The sequence below is a fragment of the Pleurodeles waltl genome, chromosome 11, assembly GCF_031143425.1.
Source record: "Pleurodeles waltl isolate 20211129_DDA chromosome 11, aPleWal1.hap1.20221129, whole genome shotgun sequence".
Lineage (NCBI taxonomy): Eukaryota > Metazoa > Chordata > Amphibia > Caudata > Salamandridae > Pleurodeles > Pleurodeles waltl.
In genome coordinates this window covers 201,114,621-201,131,791 of record NC_090450.1, presented here as the reverse complement: position 1 = coordinate 201,131,791, position 17,171 = coordinate 201,114,621, and the positions used below count along the sequence as shown (strand labels likewise).

The 17,171-nt window shown below is 49.4% G+C and overlaps 1 protein-coding gene across 1 annotated transcript in view; it reads left to right on the top strand.

Moving 5' to 3' along the window:
- The first annotated feature begins 10,891 nt into the window (after window positions 1-10,891).
- ITM2C (integral membrane protein 2C) overlaps window positions 10,892-17,171 on the top strand; it is a 188,236-nt gene continuing 181,956 nt past the window's right edge. Inside the window, exon 1 of the mRNA XM_069213407.1 lies at window positions 10,892-11,912. Coding sequence (XP_069069508.1) covers window positions 11,811-11,912 — 102 coding nt within the window. The 5' untranslated portion in view covers window positions 10,892-11,810. The remainder of the gene's footprint in view (window positions 11,913-17,171) is intronic.

Genomic DNA, 17,171 nt, shown 5'->3' with positions numbered 1-17,171 from the left:
TACACTAGGCCGCTGTGCGCCTTGACCTAGATATATATTATTCAGCTTTGCATTGTTATTTTTACAATAACCAGTTTTACGGTCTTGCTTTAATTTCTTCTATCTAATTGTTTTGCTTAGCCCAGCACTGTGTTCTCAAACAATACATTCTTGACCACTCTGTGCTTCAGTCAAGGCTACAATTTGGTACATTGCAGGAGAATGTGGTAGAAGTTTAGTCTCCAACATTCGTAGAAAATACACATCCTTATGTAAGGACATTTTCTTAGAACATTTGCTGTGTTATTATAAAAACACCTCCTAGTCCCATTACACGTTAAGAGGGAGATTCCAGCCAGGGAACCACAACTGTATGCTGAATGCTTTGCTGCAGATGCTAACGCAGACTACAGGCCTTTGGTCAGGTATGAGGGTTGATGTCCTCCCGGGGGAACCTGAAAGGCAGGATTAGAGCTTAACATGCAGTGCTCAAATTATGATTCAGATAGAAAATAGTCCATCGACTTTAGTGGCAATATGATAGCATTATTCTTATGCTTCACTCTCATTGTCACCATTTTAATATTGTTATGTTGTGTCATTCTGGTTATTGCAGCTCACGCTTTGCTATCTAGGATGCAGTCATTTTATTAAACCAGTCTTTAAAACTTATACTGCTTTCATTGTCATTTATATATGAGACCGGACTGTGAATGAGAGAACCGGATGCGACCTGAGTGACCATGACTTCCCTGAGAAATATGAGATGTCATGCGCTCGTCTGCCTAATCATCTCTACCTTTTGGGGAGAGATGAGACACTGCTAGTTAGCTGGAGCAAAACCCGGATTTGGAGTGACAGGTGTCACCCACAGTGGGTCAGACTCAGTCTCCCACACTGTGGACGATCTTACTGCTCAAAATCCAGTAGGCTCATTAGAATAATGAGAGCCTACGCGACAGGTGGGCATCTCCTTCACCCCAGGCACCTCAGGCCCTGCCCCAGTTAGCCCTGCTGCCCTGAGTGAGGAGGTTATTGACATCTTGAGATCCATCTCTGTAGGGCAGTCAACCATTGTGAATGCCATCCAGGGGCTAGCACCCCAAATGCAACAATCTAATGCATTCCTGGAGGGCCTTCACACTGGCTTGGCGGCCCAACAGAGATCGATCCAGGCTCTGGCCTCCTCTCTGATGGCAGCCATTGTCCCTGTTTCCACCCTCCCCCCTCCAACTTCCTCTTCCCAGTCCCTTTCCCCTCAACCCCAACCTATCCCAAGCACACGGGCAGACGAGCATGCACACAACACATCACACAAGAGTGGCACAGGCAAACACAAGCACCACACATCATCCCACAGGCACTCACACAAACACCATCCAGATGCAGACATACCAACATACACTGCCTCCACTGTGTCCCCCTCCTCCTCCACCTCCCTCCCAGTTGTGTCTACACTCACACCTGCATGCACTACATCCTCATCCACTACCAGCATCACCACCACACCAAGCAGAACACACACCTCACCGGCAGACACCTCCACAACAGTCATGCACATTTCCCCTGTGTCCTCTCCCACTGTGTCTGTCACCCCGATCCCAAGGTACACAAACGCAAGCACTCAGACACCCAACAGCCATCCACCTCACAAAAGCATCCAGCCCATGCACCTGCATCCAAACACAGCAGACAGACACCTCCCACAACCAATCCCTCTTCCTCCGCTCCCAAAACTTCTCCCTGTTCCTGCCCCCAATGTCCCTTAGAAGCTTTTCCTCTCTACTATTGACCTCTTCCATACCCCTCCCCTACCCTGCCCTTCACGTCAGGCCAGGGTGGCAAAAACCCAGGCAAGCACCTCAGCCACCCAGTCCACGGGCCCAGTAGTCTCCACACCCACTCGTGGTGGGAAAGGATCCAGGGCACCAGCCAGCCTCAAGGAAAGGGAGCCTGCCCCAAGTGCTGCCAGGAAGGTCAGGGAGCCTGCTCCAGCTGCTGCCCGGAAGGGCAAGGAGTCTGCCCCAAGTGCTGCCAGGAAGGGCGAGGAGGCTGCCCCAGCTGCTGCCTGGAAGGGCAAGGAGCCTGCCCCAAGTGCTGCCAGGAAGGGCAAGGAGCCTGCACCAGCAGGCAGGAAGGACAAGGGGCCTGGTGCACGGACTCAGATGGAGCCTCCACCACCAACCATGGTTATGTAGCCGTCCGAGGCTGCAGGGGATGGGCTGGAGCTTCCCCCCACCACCACCAGCAGCAGCTCCACCACCAGCAGTGGGCAGCCGTCTGAGGCTACAGGGGATGGGCTGGAGCCTCCCCCACCAGCGGCTGCAGCAGCAGCACCACCTCTGAGCAGCCATACCCGCCTGCAGAAGGTATGTAGTCCTGCCTCCATGGGCTGCTGTATAGCCTGCCCCCTGCAAATCCTATGGGTATGACACCCAGCTGAGAGACTGTGACTTTGCACTCCCCAGAATCAGAAGCACAGGCCACGATGCTCCCTCCAGAACCAGTGGGTAAGCCACCCACCAACCCCAGCCTCCCCAGGATCAAGAGCACAGGGCACGATGCCCCCTCCAAAACCAGTGGGTAAGCCACCCACCAACCCCAGCCTCTCCAGGATCAAGAGCTCAGGGCACAATGCCCCCTCCAGAACCACTGGGTAAGACACCCACTTGAGAGACTGTGGCATTGCCCTCCCCATGACCAAGCACAGGGCATGTTGCCCCCTCCAGAACCTGTGGCCAAGTCACCCACTTGAGAGACTGTGGCCTTGCACTCCACAGGACCGAACACAAGGCATGTTGCCCCCTCCAGAGCCAGTGGGCAAGTCATCCACCTGAGAGACTGTGGCCTTGCACTCCCCAGGACCGAGCACAGGGCATGTTGTCCCCTCCAGAACCATTCGTGTTGTTCCATCTGCCGGCTGACGTGCCCACCCTGTCCCCCGTCCCCCTGAGGTGCCTGCCTATTTTCCAACTGATGCCCTGCAGTGTTCTCTCCGTATTGGTGCAGGTCACAAGTGGGGCCTTGGACTTTGGCCTGTGGCCCTGCGGCCCTGCGGCCCACGCACAATATGGACAGGGCAGTGTCCCTTGAACTGTGTATATATATATATACCATTATATTGCATTTCGTATTTCTACTGTGTTGTTATTATTTCACTCACTTTTGCACAATCCTGTTGTCCTTGCATTATTCCTCAGGGGTATGTGAGAAATATGTTTTATTACTGCAGCTGTATGAGTGTATGGTGTTGGGGGTGTGGAGGGTTGTTGTGCGTGTATGTATCACTCTTTTTCTCCTCCCTCCCTCCCCTGTGTACTAGGCAGCTATACTCACCGTGGTTGTCTTTGCCGTCATTGGTGTTCGTGGTGGAGCAGGATGTAGAATTTTATCGGGAATATTTGAAGTTCAGGCTCCATGGTGCTGTGGTTGTTCCCTGTGTCTCCAAAGCTGAGTCCTTTCCCTTCTGAGGTCTGTTTCCGCCAGGCTTTTGATGTCTTTGGTACTGCCCCAGAAAAGGTGGCGGATTGATGTGTCTTACTATGGTGGGAGGAACATTGACTTCTGCCTGGCTTTAGGTGGCTACTGCTATGGTGGCAGTTGTATCCGCCCTGGCGGTTGTTGTGGTAAAGTGGCTGTCTATCTGAGATCTCACCGCCACGGTCATTATTTTGCGGTAATTTCTGCCGGCCTGTTGGGGGTATTACTGCCACTTTATCACCGACGCCAGGGTTGTAATGAGGGCCTTAATGACGACCGTCCACACTATCTGTGTCTAGGAAGGGGAGGCACTTCTGTTCGGGACATTGATGTCCTGGATGTTTTTCGGAGCTTTCCAGGTCTCAGAGCTTTTGGGGAAGGGATATTCAGCAGGTTTAACTTGGCGAGAGGTGCATACAGGCCAAAAAGGAATTAGGGGGTCATTCTGACCCTGGCGGCCGGTGACCGCCAGGGTCACCGACCACGGGAGCACCGCCAACAGGCTGGCGGTGCTCCCGAGGGCATTCTGACCGCGGCGGTTCAGCCGCGGCCAGAAAGGGTAAACCGGCGGTCTCCCGCCGGTTTACCACTGCCCTTGTGAATCCTCCATGGCTGCGGAGCGCGCTCCGCAGCCATGGGGATTCTGACACCCCCTACCGCCAGACCCGCCAGGAACAGGATGGCGGTAGGGGGTGCCGCGGGGCCCCTGGGGGCCCCTGCAGTGCCCATGCCCATGGCATGGGCACTGCAGGGGCCCCCGTAAGAGGGCCCCGCAAAGTATTTCAGTGTCTGCTAAGCAGACACTGAAATACGCGACGGGTGCAACTGCACCCGTCGCACCCCTGCAACTACGCCGGCTCAATTCTGAGCCGGCGTCCTCGTTGCAGGGGCATTTCCTCTGGGCCGGCGGGCGCTCTTTTGGAGAGCGCCCGCCGGCCCAGAGGAAATGTCTGAATGGCCGCCGCGGTCTTTTGACCGCGGTGCGGTCATTCAGCGGCGGTACCTTGGCGGACGGCGACCCCCTTAGTGTCTTTCTGCATAGCTGCAAAATGGATCCGACCAGGCGGGCACATCAGTATTTCTGAGGAAGTACCCGGTAAAAGCGATATGCCCCTGGAACTTAGGCAAAAAGTTGAGAGAGTTTGCCAGAAGGAGTTTTTCAGCATGGGGATGTGAGGAAGGTAACGTCAATTCAGTTACTAGCTGTCATGAGGAAGAGCTTGACGGCCCGGGCCGGGATGCGACATTGTTTGGTACGTACTCCTTCTAAATAGAAATGGCTACGGAGGCAAGCAGGCAGGATTGGAGTAGGTCAGCAATTATATGCATGGGGCGGTGGTGGTCAGATTGCTACCAGCAGTATGTGCGCAGTGGAGAGGTGATGAGTTTTGGGGGTAGCGCCTAACAGTGTGTTTTGTCTTAGCAGGTGTTGTTCCAGGCCCCGAAGCAAGCTGCATCTTGATTTGGGTGGTGGGGCATTCATTTATAAAGTGGGCACAGTAACAGGCGAGGGGGACCAACTTTGGAGGAAACCAGGGATTGGACCGGGAGCGCTATTGAGTGAATTGGGAGGGAAAAGGGGGGATGAGGTGGCAGGAATTGTTGTTGGTGTTCGAAAGATTGAAATCTAGGGGTGTATGTCCAGACCTGCTGTTACTTCATTTGGGGGGAAATGATTTAGTGGTGCAAATGGGTTTGGATGTAATGAAAGTTATGAAAAAAGACTTACTAGAGACCCAGAGGCAGTGGAGGGGTTGCCATGTGATATGGACGGCATTTGTTCTGCGGAGGTCTTGGAGGGGAGCAAAGAAACCGGGGGCTATCGAGCATACGCGTAGGAAGGTTAACAAGATGTGTTTTTTTGCACAGAAAAATGTACCACTTATTTGGAGCACGTAAACCTGAGATACGAGGATGTGGAGTTTTTTCAAGGTGATGGGGTGCACCTCTCCTTCATGGGCATGGGGCTGCACTTATTGCGCATGCTGGAAAAAGTGAAAGAGCTCTTACACAAGCTGTATTTGTGGGGGGGGGGCAGAAAGAGTCAAGTGTGCCAGCTTTTTTCTGGTTGCGGAAGCAGGGAAAGTTCACATGGCATACAAATAGGTACGGATAGTGAACCTGGCAGTACACATTGAGAACAAAAGCAGGGTGGGCAGCAGCAGACCAGTACAAGACAGGAAGTAAAACGTTGCCTTAAGAGGTATTCTAGTTGCAAGTTAATGATAGGAAACAGTTTCAACGGGGAGTAAGCAGTCTGAACAGTTTAAGGAGTACTAGATGGCAAGACTAAGCTTAAAGGGCAGGGGGAGGGTAGGGTAGGTGAGAGGGTGAGTTTTGTTAGGTGAATGGCTGTATAATAAGGTATATAGTTTTGTAGGGCAAAGAGCAGGGTTTGGAATTGTAGGTGCACCTGTTTTCCAATAAAGCAGCCCTTTTCACACACATGTGAGTGTCAGTGTTGGTAATTTTTCCTCTTCTCCAATGGGGTTTTGGGGGGGTGATTGCCGACCGGAGGGAGGTCTCCCTGTGGGAAGACTGGGGAAGTGATGCAGTCCAAGACTGCATTGGGCTGGTTGGGCTATGTTTTTGGGCTGTGTACATCCCAGTATATGAGGGAGCCATTTTAGGTGCAGGCACCATTTTGAGGCAGGTGACACTGGTTGGCAGATAGTTTGTGAATTTTTCCCCCTCTCACCCTAAAAGGAAGGGGATTATCATGGGTTAGTAGTGAGAAGGGCTTTTATTGAGAGCGATTTTGTTGGGTTATGGGTGCACAGGAGTGACAGTGATGTAAAGTTGTCGCTTGGAGCAGGTGCAGGTGGAAGCAGGATGAGTTCACATGGCATACATATAGGTCCGGATAGCAAAACTGGCTGTATACATTGAGAACAAAAGGTGGGTGGACAATGGGAGGCCGGGATAAGACAGGAAGTAAAACGTTGCTTTAACCCCTTGGGTGCTGAGGACGAGGTGGTTACGTCTGGTAGCGCGGTGCTCAGGTGCCACGGACGTGACCACCTCGTCCTGGACCCGGCCCAAGGGGGGAGCGCTAGCGCTCACCCCTGTGTGCCTCCCACCCCCCTCCCATGGGAAGGGATGGAAGCGGAATCGCTTCCCCTCCACCCTCGACCCTCCCCTCACCCCTAGTGACGTCTGATGAAGTCAGCACACGAACACGTGCTGACCTCATCAGAGGTCACCTCCCATTGCGCTGGAAGCATGCTTCCAGCGTGATGCGGAAGAGAAATGCTCAGCATTTCTCTTCCGCTCAGGAGGAGGGGGCAGGCAGGGACATCAAAAGAAAGGAAAGCCTTTTCCTTTCCTTTGATGTAATTCTGAGCATTTCTGAAGTCCGATCGCAAGGCAATCGGGCTGCAATGCCCACTGGACACCAGGGATTTTTTATTTTTTTTATTTATGTGATAAGGGGAGCAGCCCCATGAGCAAGAGCCGCTCCCTGGGAGGCAAATAATAATTAGGCCATTCCTGCCCCCCGGGGCCAGAATCCACTAGACAACAGGGATTGGGTTTTTTTTGTCATAAGGGGAGCGACCCCTTAGGCAAGGGTCGATCCCCTGGGGGCAATTATTTTATTAGGCCTATTCTGCTTCCCCGGGGAGAAGATCAGCCCATATTTATTAGGCTGATCTGGCCCCGGGGTGGGGGTGGGGGGCAGAAGCCACTAGACACCAGGGATTTTTTTTTTATTATAAAATTGGCATAAGGGGAGGGACCCCTTAGGCAAAGGTCGCTTCCAGGGGGGAAGTTTTTTATTAGGCCTTTTCTGCCCCCTCCTGGGGGTAGATTGGCCTATATTAATTATGCCGATCTGCCCCCAGGAGGGGCAGAAGCCACTAGACACCAAGGATTTTTTTAAATTGTATTTATATTGATAAGGGGGGCGAACCCTTAGGCAAGGGTCGCTCCCCGGCAGCAATTTTTTAATAAGGCCTTTTCTGCCCCCCCCCAGGGGGCAGATCAGCCTAATAAATTAATTAGGCCGATCTGCCTCCGGGGGGAGAAGCCATTAGGCACCAGGGATGTTTTTTTAACATTTATATTGATAAGGGGAGCGACCCCTTAATCAAGGGCTGCTCGATGGGGGGGGGGGGAATTTTTTTTATAAGGCCTTTTCTACCACCAGGGGGGCAGAAGCCACTAGACACCAGGGATTTTTTATTTTATTTATATTGATAAGGGGAGCGAACCCTTAGGCAAGGGTCGCTCCCCGGAAGTGGGTAGGGGCAAATTATTTTAACCCATTTCTGCCCCCCCTGGGGGGCAGATCGGCCTATTTCTATTAGGCTGATCTGCCCTGGGGGGCAGAAGCCACTTAAGCACCAGAGATTGGTGTGTGTATGTGTGTGTTTTGTCTGCGGGGCGGCCCATTGAGCAAGGGTCGCTCCCCATGGGGCACATTACTGTTGGCCATATCTGTCCCCCTTGGGGGCAGATCGGCCTATTTTCGGAAGGCCCATCTGCCTCCAAAGGGGGGCAGAAAGCCCACCAGAGACCAGGGAAGATTTTTTCAAAATAATAGGGTGGGGGTATGGCCATACCCTCACCCCCACCCCAAATAAATGGGGCCAAAGTTGTTCTGCCCACCAGTGGGCAGATGGGGCAATTACCCCTGATCCAAACACCTGGGGGGCAGAAAGTCTACTAGATGCCAGGGAATTAAAACAAAAAATAGTGGGGTGGTGGCTACCAACCAGTATGGGTCTGATTTTGCCCCCACCCCAACTGAAGGGGGTAACAGTCTTTCAGCTCAGCCCCCGCACACTAAAACATATTATGTCAGGGCAAGCAAGAGGACATTTGATTATTTTGGGCTTTGGTTTTACATTTGGGCCATGGGAGCTTGGCTAACTCTCAAAATTGTCCGACTTGGAATGGTGAGGGCTGCACTTTTTGGACTTTGGGACCGTGCCATGTAGAGAAATCCACAAGCCCTAGACACATCTGAAAACTAAACATCTGGGTGAGTCCAGTGTGGTGTGCTTCACATGCAACTTGCACCATTTTCTTACCCACAATGCCCTTCAAACCTCCAACTTTGCTAGAAATCACACATTTTTCGACATTTTTGTGATGGTACCTTCCGGAATCTGCAGGAATCCACAAAATTCCTACCACCCAGCATTGTCTCATCTATACCAATAAAAATTCTGCCCCACTTGTCAACCTAAAAATGTTTTTTTTCAAACTGCCCTTTTGGACTCGCTTTGGTTCCCCCTCAATTTTGACATGTTTTTGGCTCTTCCCTGTCACAGGCACTTGGCCCACCTGCACAAGTGAGGGTTCATTTTTACTGTGGGACTGAGAGGAACGTTGGGTGGTAGGAAATTTGTCCTGGTGCGGTGATCCCACACAGAAATGTGGGAAACAAGTGATTGTTTAGCTAATTTTGAGGTTTGCCGAGGATTCTGGGGAAGAAAACACTGGGGGATCCACACAAGTCATCCCTCCCTGGACTCCCTCGGGTGTCTAGTTTTCAGAAATATCTGGGTTTGGTAGGTTTCCCTGTATGGCTGCTGAGCCCAAGACCAAAAACCAGGTGCCCCTCCGCAAAAACAGGTAGTTTTGTATTTGATAATTTTGATGTGTCCAGATAGTGTTTTGGGGCATTTCCTTTCGCAGGCACTAAGCCTACCCACACAGTGAGGTACCATTTTTATTGGGAGACTAGAGGGAACGCTGGGTGGAAGGAAATTTGTGGCTACTCGCAGATTCCAGAACTTTCTGTCACCAAAATGTGAGGGAAATGTGTTTTTTGGCCAGATTTTGAGGTTTGCAAAGGATTCTGGGTAACATAACCTTTTGAGAACCCCACAAGTCACCCATCCTGGATTCCCCTAGGTGTCTAGTTTTCAAAAATGCACAGGTTTGGTAGGTTTCCTTAGGTGCCGGCTCAGTTAGAGGCCAAAATCTACAGCTAGGCACTTTGCAAAAAAAACTACAGATTTCAATGTAAATATGTGATGTGCCCATGTTGTGTTTCCTGTCGCCAGCATTATGCCTACCCACACAAGTGAGGTACCATTTTTATTGGGAGACTTGGGGGAATACAGAATAGCAAAACAAGTGTTATTGCCTCTTGTCTTTCTCTACATTTTTTCCTTCCAAATGTAAGACAGTGTGTAAAAAAGACGTCTATTTGAGAAATGCCCTGTAATTCACATACTAGTATGGGCACCACGGAATTCAGAGATGTGCAAATAACCACTGCTTCTCAACACCTTATCTTGTGCTCATTTTGGAAATACAAAGGATTTCTTGATACCTATTTTTCACTCTTTATATTTCAGCAAACTAATTGCTGTATACCCGGTATAGAATGAAAACCCATTGCAAGGTGCAGCTCATTTATTGGCTCTGGGTACCTAGGGTTCTTGATGAACCTACAAGCCACATATGTCCCCGTAACCAGAAGAGTCCAGCAGACGTAACGGTATATTGCTTTAAAAAATATGACATCACAGGAAAATGTTACAGAGTAAAAAATGGAGAAAAATGGCAGTTTTTTTTCACCTCAATTTCAACGTTTTTTTTATTTCAGCTGTTATTTTCTGCAGGAAAGCCTTATAGGATCTACATAAATTACTCCTTGCTGAATTCAGAATTTTGTCTACTTTTCAGAAACGTTTTGCTTTCCAGGATCCAGCATTGGTTTCACACCCCATTTCTGTCACTAACTGGAAGAAGGCTGAAAGAACAAAAAACAGTAAAGATGGGTATGTCCAAGTAATATGCCAAAATTGTGTTGAAGAATGGGTTTTTCTGATTCAAGTTTGCCTGTTCCTGAAAGCTGGGAAGATGGTGATTTTAGCACTGCAAACCCTTTGTTGATGCCATTTTCAGAGAAAAAAACACAAGCCTTATTCTGCAGCCTTTTTCTCCCATTTGTTTGAAAAAAAAACACAATGTTCGCTGTATTTTGGCTAATTTCTTGGTCTCCTTCAGGGGAACCCACAAACTCTGGGTACCTCTAGAATCACTAGGATGTTGGAAAAAAGGATGCATATTTGGCGTGGGTATCTTATGTGGACAAAAAGTTATGAGGGTCTAAGGGCGAACTGCCCTAAACAGCCAAAATAAGACCTGCCATCTGAGGGGGGAAAAGGCCTGGCAGCGAAGGGGTTAAGAGTTATGCTAGTTGCAAGTTCATTTGTTGTATCGAAAGGCTCTAATTGATAGGAACTAGGTTCAACTAGGAGTAAACAGTCTGAACAGTTCAAGGAGTACTGAGAGGGGGGTGAGTGTTGTTAGGTGACTGGCTGCATAGTGCGGTATAAGGTTTTGTAAGGCAAAAGACAGGGTTTGGGATAGTAAGTGCACCTGTTTTCCAATAAAGAAGCCTTTTCCACACACAAGTGTCACTGTAGGTAATACCCTTCTTCCCCAAAGGTAACCTGCAGAGCATCAATCCAGGCACACCCTTATCTGAGACCGAATCCGACGTGAGCTCTGAGTGATCGCTGAATAGCTGACTGGCTGGCTGCAAAGAGATATCTAGCTCACTTCCTTCGTGGAGATCCAGATTAATAGAAACGAAATGTCTGGGAGGAAGAGAAATGTAAGAATTTAACAAAGTGAAACATGCTAGGCCCATGCCTGTGGGGTGGGGCGTTGGTGCATCTTTCTTTCTCGATGGACACTATTGCTGGGGAAGAGGCGGGAAGATGGGAATAGAGAACAGCGGTTATATTTATTAGAAGAGGGAGACGCAAGACTAGGGAGAGAGACAACTGAATGAGTAAGAGTTAGGAGACCGACAAAGGAGGGACAAGAAATAACAGAAAGGGCAAGAGTAGGGAGAGCAGCAGAAAGAGACGCAAGAGAACCAGGGACCAAATGGGCAGCCGTAGGGAGGAGATCAAAAGGAAGCAGGAAGAGCAGCGACGGTGGGGGTAGAATGGAAACAGCAGGGGGGGGCGGCGGCAGGTGAGAAAGACTATTGGCATAAAGAGTAGGTGTGGCCGAAAGCAGCAACATCGCGGTATTTCTATGAAGTGTTGCAACCGGAACATAAGCAACAGGAAGAACAGCGGGTGACAGCTATAAGAAAAGCAGAACCGGGGAAGGCTGCAGCGACGACGCATTCTCAACAGTAGTGGAGAGCGAGGGCACGGGGAACAGTGACGGGGGGAGCTAGAGAGTGGAGGGCAGCACCAAGGAGAGCGCAGCATCAGCAGCTGCTGAAGCAGAAGGAGCAGTCGGCGGAAGAGAATCAGCAGCATCCCTCCTGGAGAGACCGCGTCAGCAGACAGCGTGATCAGTGCCCATCTTCAGGTCGAGACTCCTGAGGCACCTGTGCCGGGGCGGCAGCCAGGAGCGCAGCAGCCGCGATGGTTAAGATCGCCTTCCAGCAGCCGGCCGTGGGGCTGAAGGACGCCAAAGAGGAAGGCGATGGCGCCCATTCGGAGATTCTCCTGCCGCAAGGGCCGGAGGTGAGTGAGCCTGGGATCCGGGTGGAGGGACCGCGGCAAAAGATAGGGAAAGGGCGAGTGCCGAGACACGCCCGGGCAATGGCCTGGATGATTACATGACTTCCTGGGTGCCACGCAGCATCTTAGCCTAGGCCAAAGCACACGCGGCTCACCCATCCGCGCGCCTTGTATTCAGTGCAACCCGTTCCCACCACCACAGATGCCCGCAGAGTGCCATTGTCATGGTGCAGGCAAGACACAACTCCTGGGTTGGTAGTGAAAAACAAGTATATTTGGCCCTACAATGCCCCCCAGCACTCCTAGGCCATGCCACACCTGCTGCACTGTTGCTCAGTGGTGTAAACAACGGGATTGGACAGCTATAATTGAGCCAGATGCAGCCGCCCCTTGAAATGTGTAGATTGTTTCCCATATTTTTTTCCTGAAAGGGGCGCATCTCTGGTCCCTGCATCCCCTGCGGTTGAGAGGCACTCCTCAGGGGGCCTCCAGTCCTTCGAGGAGGGGTTCCTTCATTCAGCCCAAAGCCAATGAATAGCTCTGTGAGATATGGGCGACTAAGGGCCCCCTCACCACATTTTGCAGGGGGAGCTTCATTTTCCGTTTCACCACGGTTTCGTGGTGTAGTTTCCTGACAGCAGGACACATTCAGAAGTTACCCACACTTTGTCTACCTTGTGTTTAGAGCCTCGACCGACAAGAGGTGAAAAATGCCTCTTACTTTCAGTTCCATCTCGCCCCCACAAAAATGCCTCCTTTAAAGGGCCACCAGCACTCATTTTATTTCAATTAAGTCCTGGCTGAGACCAAGGGGAGCCTAACACATTGATGCCACTGCCATGTAGGAAACAAACACACTCAGCATGCTGCTTCCTAGGTGGTTAAGAGATAAGCTTTGGGTTGAGGCAGGTTGTTCTTGTTTTTCCTTTCTCTGAATTGAAGCGATGTGCATACATTGTATGGATGTGTGACGTATATGTCGCTATGATGAATTTAACTAATAACCATTTATGTAGCAGCTATTGATAAATCTTTATTACTGCCCAAAGGAATCATTTTTAGCAACCTTACGATAACGAAACATCGATTAAAAAAAACAGAATGGTTCTAAACTTATGCCTTGCGGTTTCCATGCAGTTCTTTGATGCCTGTTAAATACTCACTAAGCCCTGGTGCAAGAATTGTAACTTGTGACCTGGAGGCAGGGGTTTCTGCATCAAAAGCAGTAACTAACCGAACAATGGGCCATATGTACGAACACATTTCCCCATAGACACAGAATGGGTAAAACCCTTTGATACATCTTGCCCTATATTCTTTAGATTCCAGTCTTTGATGTTCATGGTACAATTCGTGCTTTGCTGGAAGTACATTAAGACTTTGTGAAATTTTATAATGAGCCAAACCTCTGACTAGACCACTCAGTGATCTCTCTAAGTACATTAACCACAAGAGAGGTCTTATGGTTGTTAGACCCTGGACATTGCCGAGTACACAAAGACCTCTGCAGCAGGTGCCTTAAATACAGGGGGTCATTACGACCTTGGTGGGCGGCTACCGCCGTGCGGCCGCATTGGCGGCCGCACTCACGCGGCCCCCATTATGACATTCCCGCTGGGCCGGCGGGCGCAAACCAAGTTTGGGCCCGCCGGCCCAGCGGGAATGAGGCCGCAACATAGGAGCCGGCTCCTAATGGAGGCGTCGGTGTTGCGGCCGTGCGACGGGTGCAGTTGCACCCGTCGCGCTTTTCACTGTCTGCTATGCAGACAGTAAAAAGCTGGCCGGGGCCCTGTTAGGGGGCCCCAGGACACCCCTTACCGCCAGCCTCTTCCTGGCGGTGCAAACCGCCAGAAACAGGCTGGCGGTAGGGGGGACATAATCCCCAGGGCAGCGCTGCTTGCAGCGCTGCCCTGGCGGATTATCACCGCCGGGGCTAAAACGGCGGTAAACCGCCGGCCCCGGCAGTGCGACCGCGGCGCTACCGCCGCGGTCGTAATAAGGGCCTCCGTACCGCCACCCTGTTGGCGGTACGGACGCCACATTACCCCAATGACCCCCAATATGTTTTAAAAGGCACCGTTTGTGATCAATTAAGTAAACTAGAACAGCTTTACTATCCCATTTGTCTATGTTACCAATTTATTTGGTGCTGGGTTTTTATAAAATAAATGTATATGTTGACTGATGAATTCCACTCCTAATGATTCCATTCGTCCTGGCTCCACTCCGTTTCTGCTGCCACAAGCTGACCTCAAATTCATAGGCCCCTGAGTAATTATTTTCTACTTCCAGCACTTCTGTTGATAGATAGGCTCCTGCAAGCACACAATCTCTGAATGTGCATGGAGCAGCATGACCTCATAATGTCCTCTGATTGCAAAGGAAGCAGAGCTGGTTCAAATCCACTATCATTTTACTCAGCAGCATGCACCTGTGTCTGTGTCGCAGAGCTGTTATGGCCAAGAGTATTTTGGTATTTAATTTACTGCTCGATTGCTCTCGGCCATCTTCGAACCGAAAATTAATCTTAAAAACAAAAGCTTAAAAATGTCAGCTGGTGAGTCACAACACGTGCATGCCTCGTTACGTCATGAAGCATGCATGCACTATGCACCAGCGGCCATATTGGGATGATTTTTGGTGATGAAAACTGATTCTACGGCAGTCTGTGTGTGCATTGGCAGGAATGAGGTATGCACAAACAAGCATTCTAATTGATATGCCATGAAAGTGTATACATATTTTTTAATGACTTTTTCAAGCATGCATTGGCAGAGTCAATTGACTGACACTCACAATATAAAGGCGAGACTTATGGGTTTTACCAGAGCCTGTTTAATAACACTATTAATGACAAACCTGTTTTTCACACTTGTTGACACAGTTTTTCACATTTCGTTGGTTTTGCATGATGTAAGAGTATATTTAGTTGCTTGCAACATTCTTCTTTTATTGACTTCCTCCTACAACAAGCATTGACAAAGTCAATAGTTCTGGGTTTAATGTGCTTATGCATGCAACACATTAGAGTGAGAGACATGAGAGGGAGCCTGTACAATTGCACACGGAGGGCTGTAATTGTCCAGTAGTCCTTCATGAAGTTTAATACAAGCACCGGAGTAGAGGTAGAAGGCTACACTTTACCAGCTAATAGTATTAAGTGAGGGATACATTTTGCAGAGCCAAGATGTGACTGAAAATGTCTCAGGCCAATCGCTGAAAGTGCATTGGCAAAGAAAGACGGTGGTTAAAAAGAGCAGACCCAAAGCCTACTTTATGTATATTGTAAGCAATAGGTCACTGCAAGAAATTGGGTTATTAGTGGAGGAGGTGGAAGCCTCACTCAGGCAATAACCACAATCCTTGTCTGAGTGAACCACAAACATCACGAAATTAACATGTGTTTCACTTTCTGGTAGCATGGAAAAAAAGCAGTCAGGCCTAACTTAGAGGCAGTTAAGTGTTATAAATGTATGTAGCACACACACAGTAATAAGCTGAAAACACAACACAAGAAACATCCCAAACCAATTTAGAAAAATAGAGTACATTTTTATAAATAAAATGACACTAGAATGACAAAAATCCAATCAGTAGAACTGTATATATTCAATTAACTTGTTGTTTATGTAGAGATAGTGCCTAAAAAATACAATGAGCCACAAGCGGTCATCTGGTCATGCTAAACTAAGGGAAAGTGACAAGTTGAGACCAAATTCAATGGAGCACAGGCTGGATCGAGAGACCAGGGTAGTCCAGCTGCACAAGTTACCTTCTCAAAGTCCGGCGCAAAGAGTTCCGTTCGCAGTGGAGGAAGCCACGAGGAGGAGGAGGGAGAGCGTTGTGGGTGGTCATTGTTGTAGCACAAGAATAGACCATGCATTGCGGCTGCCATTGCTGTAGCGTGAAGAGATGGTCAGGCATCATGGAGAGCTGTTGCTGGAACTTCTGATTGGTGGTCACTCCAGGCTGTGGTTGTTGGTTCAGGCTCAGGTTCACTTGTGCTTCCCACTGACGGTCGTCGCGGCCAGTAGAGTCTTGGCATGAACAGGCCCATTTGGGGTCACAAAGAGCCCAAAATCTCAGAATTTCATCCTTCTTTCACAGGAAGAGCTCAATTGATGCTAGCCAAGGGTCCTGGACATGGGGAGGCACATCTTGGGGATCAGGAACTCACTTCAGAAGAGGCCAGCAGGGCTCAGGTTGGTCCAGTTGCAGGGCTGGAAGGTCTAGTTCAGCAGGTCGGCTGGTCAGTTGCAGGGAGGCCCCTAAAACATGTTGTGCCCCTGTAGATCAGACAGGAGGTCAGCCCAACTGACCCTTCAAGTTACTTCAGTGGAGCCTGGGATGAAGGGAAGGTTCAGTGCTTGGCAATCCTCAAGCAGCAGGGCAGCCCTCTCTGGATCAAGTCAGTCCTCAAGCAGCAGGGCAGTCCTCTGGTAGCAGAAGGGCAATCCTCTGGTAGCAGCAGAGCAGTCCAGACAGAAATGGTGAGGACAAAAAATGGCAACTTTTGAAAGATGTAAAGCAACAACCCTCTAGGATTAATTTAACCTAATTCATGTTGTGAGTAGTTGCCTATCAAAAAGTACAATCATAAGCCAATAAATGCCAAAGTGATCTGTATCCAGTAGAAAGATCCTTTATAGACATAAAATTGTTAATAACTCCAAATGACATACATTGTACACAAACAACAATGGTGCTCTAAGAAATAAAGTGATCAAACAGTGCAAGTGAGTGTAGTTGTGAGAGAATACAAAAGACAATCATAAAATAGGCAATAGACAATGCGAGAGTCCAATTTAAGGGCTGAATGTAATCATGTCAGCTCCTAGTGGACCAGCTTAGTAATAGAATGTCTTTATGCCCCTTACTGTTGACTGCTTGTCAACCCGAAAGGCATTTACATGGTCATCATCAGGATAGTAAGTGATTTGAAGAGCAAGGTAGGTCCTCTAAAAATAAATGAAATACTAGTGAGAAAAAAGAGAAGACTGAAGGACAGACTGAAACCAAATCCAAGTGGAATAATTACCCCAAAACTAGGCAGGAAAGCTTGGGTCCCTGTAACAGAAAAAAGTAAGGAATTAATCACACTGAAGGAGTGACTGAAAAAAGACTGTGCAGTGTGCAATTCATGTGACTTACTACTGGTAGGGGACCCAGCAGAATCTATGGTCTGAAACAAAGGGCCTGATTTATTAAACGAGGTGCTGCAAACAGTGCAGCTCCACTTTTCTTGCACCCCTTATCGCCCCC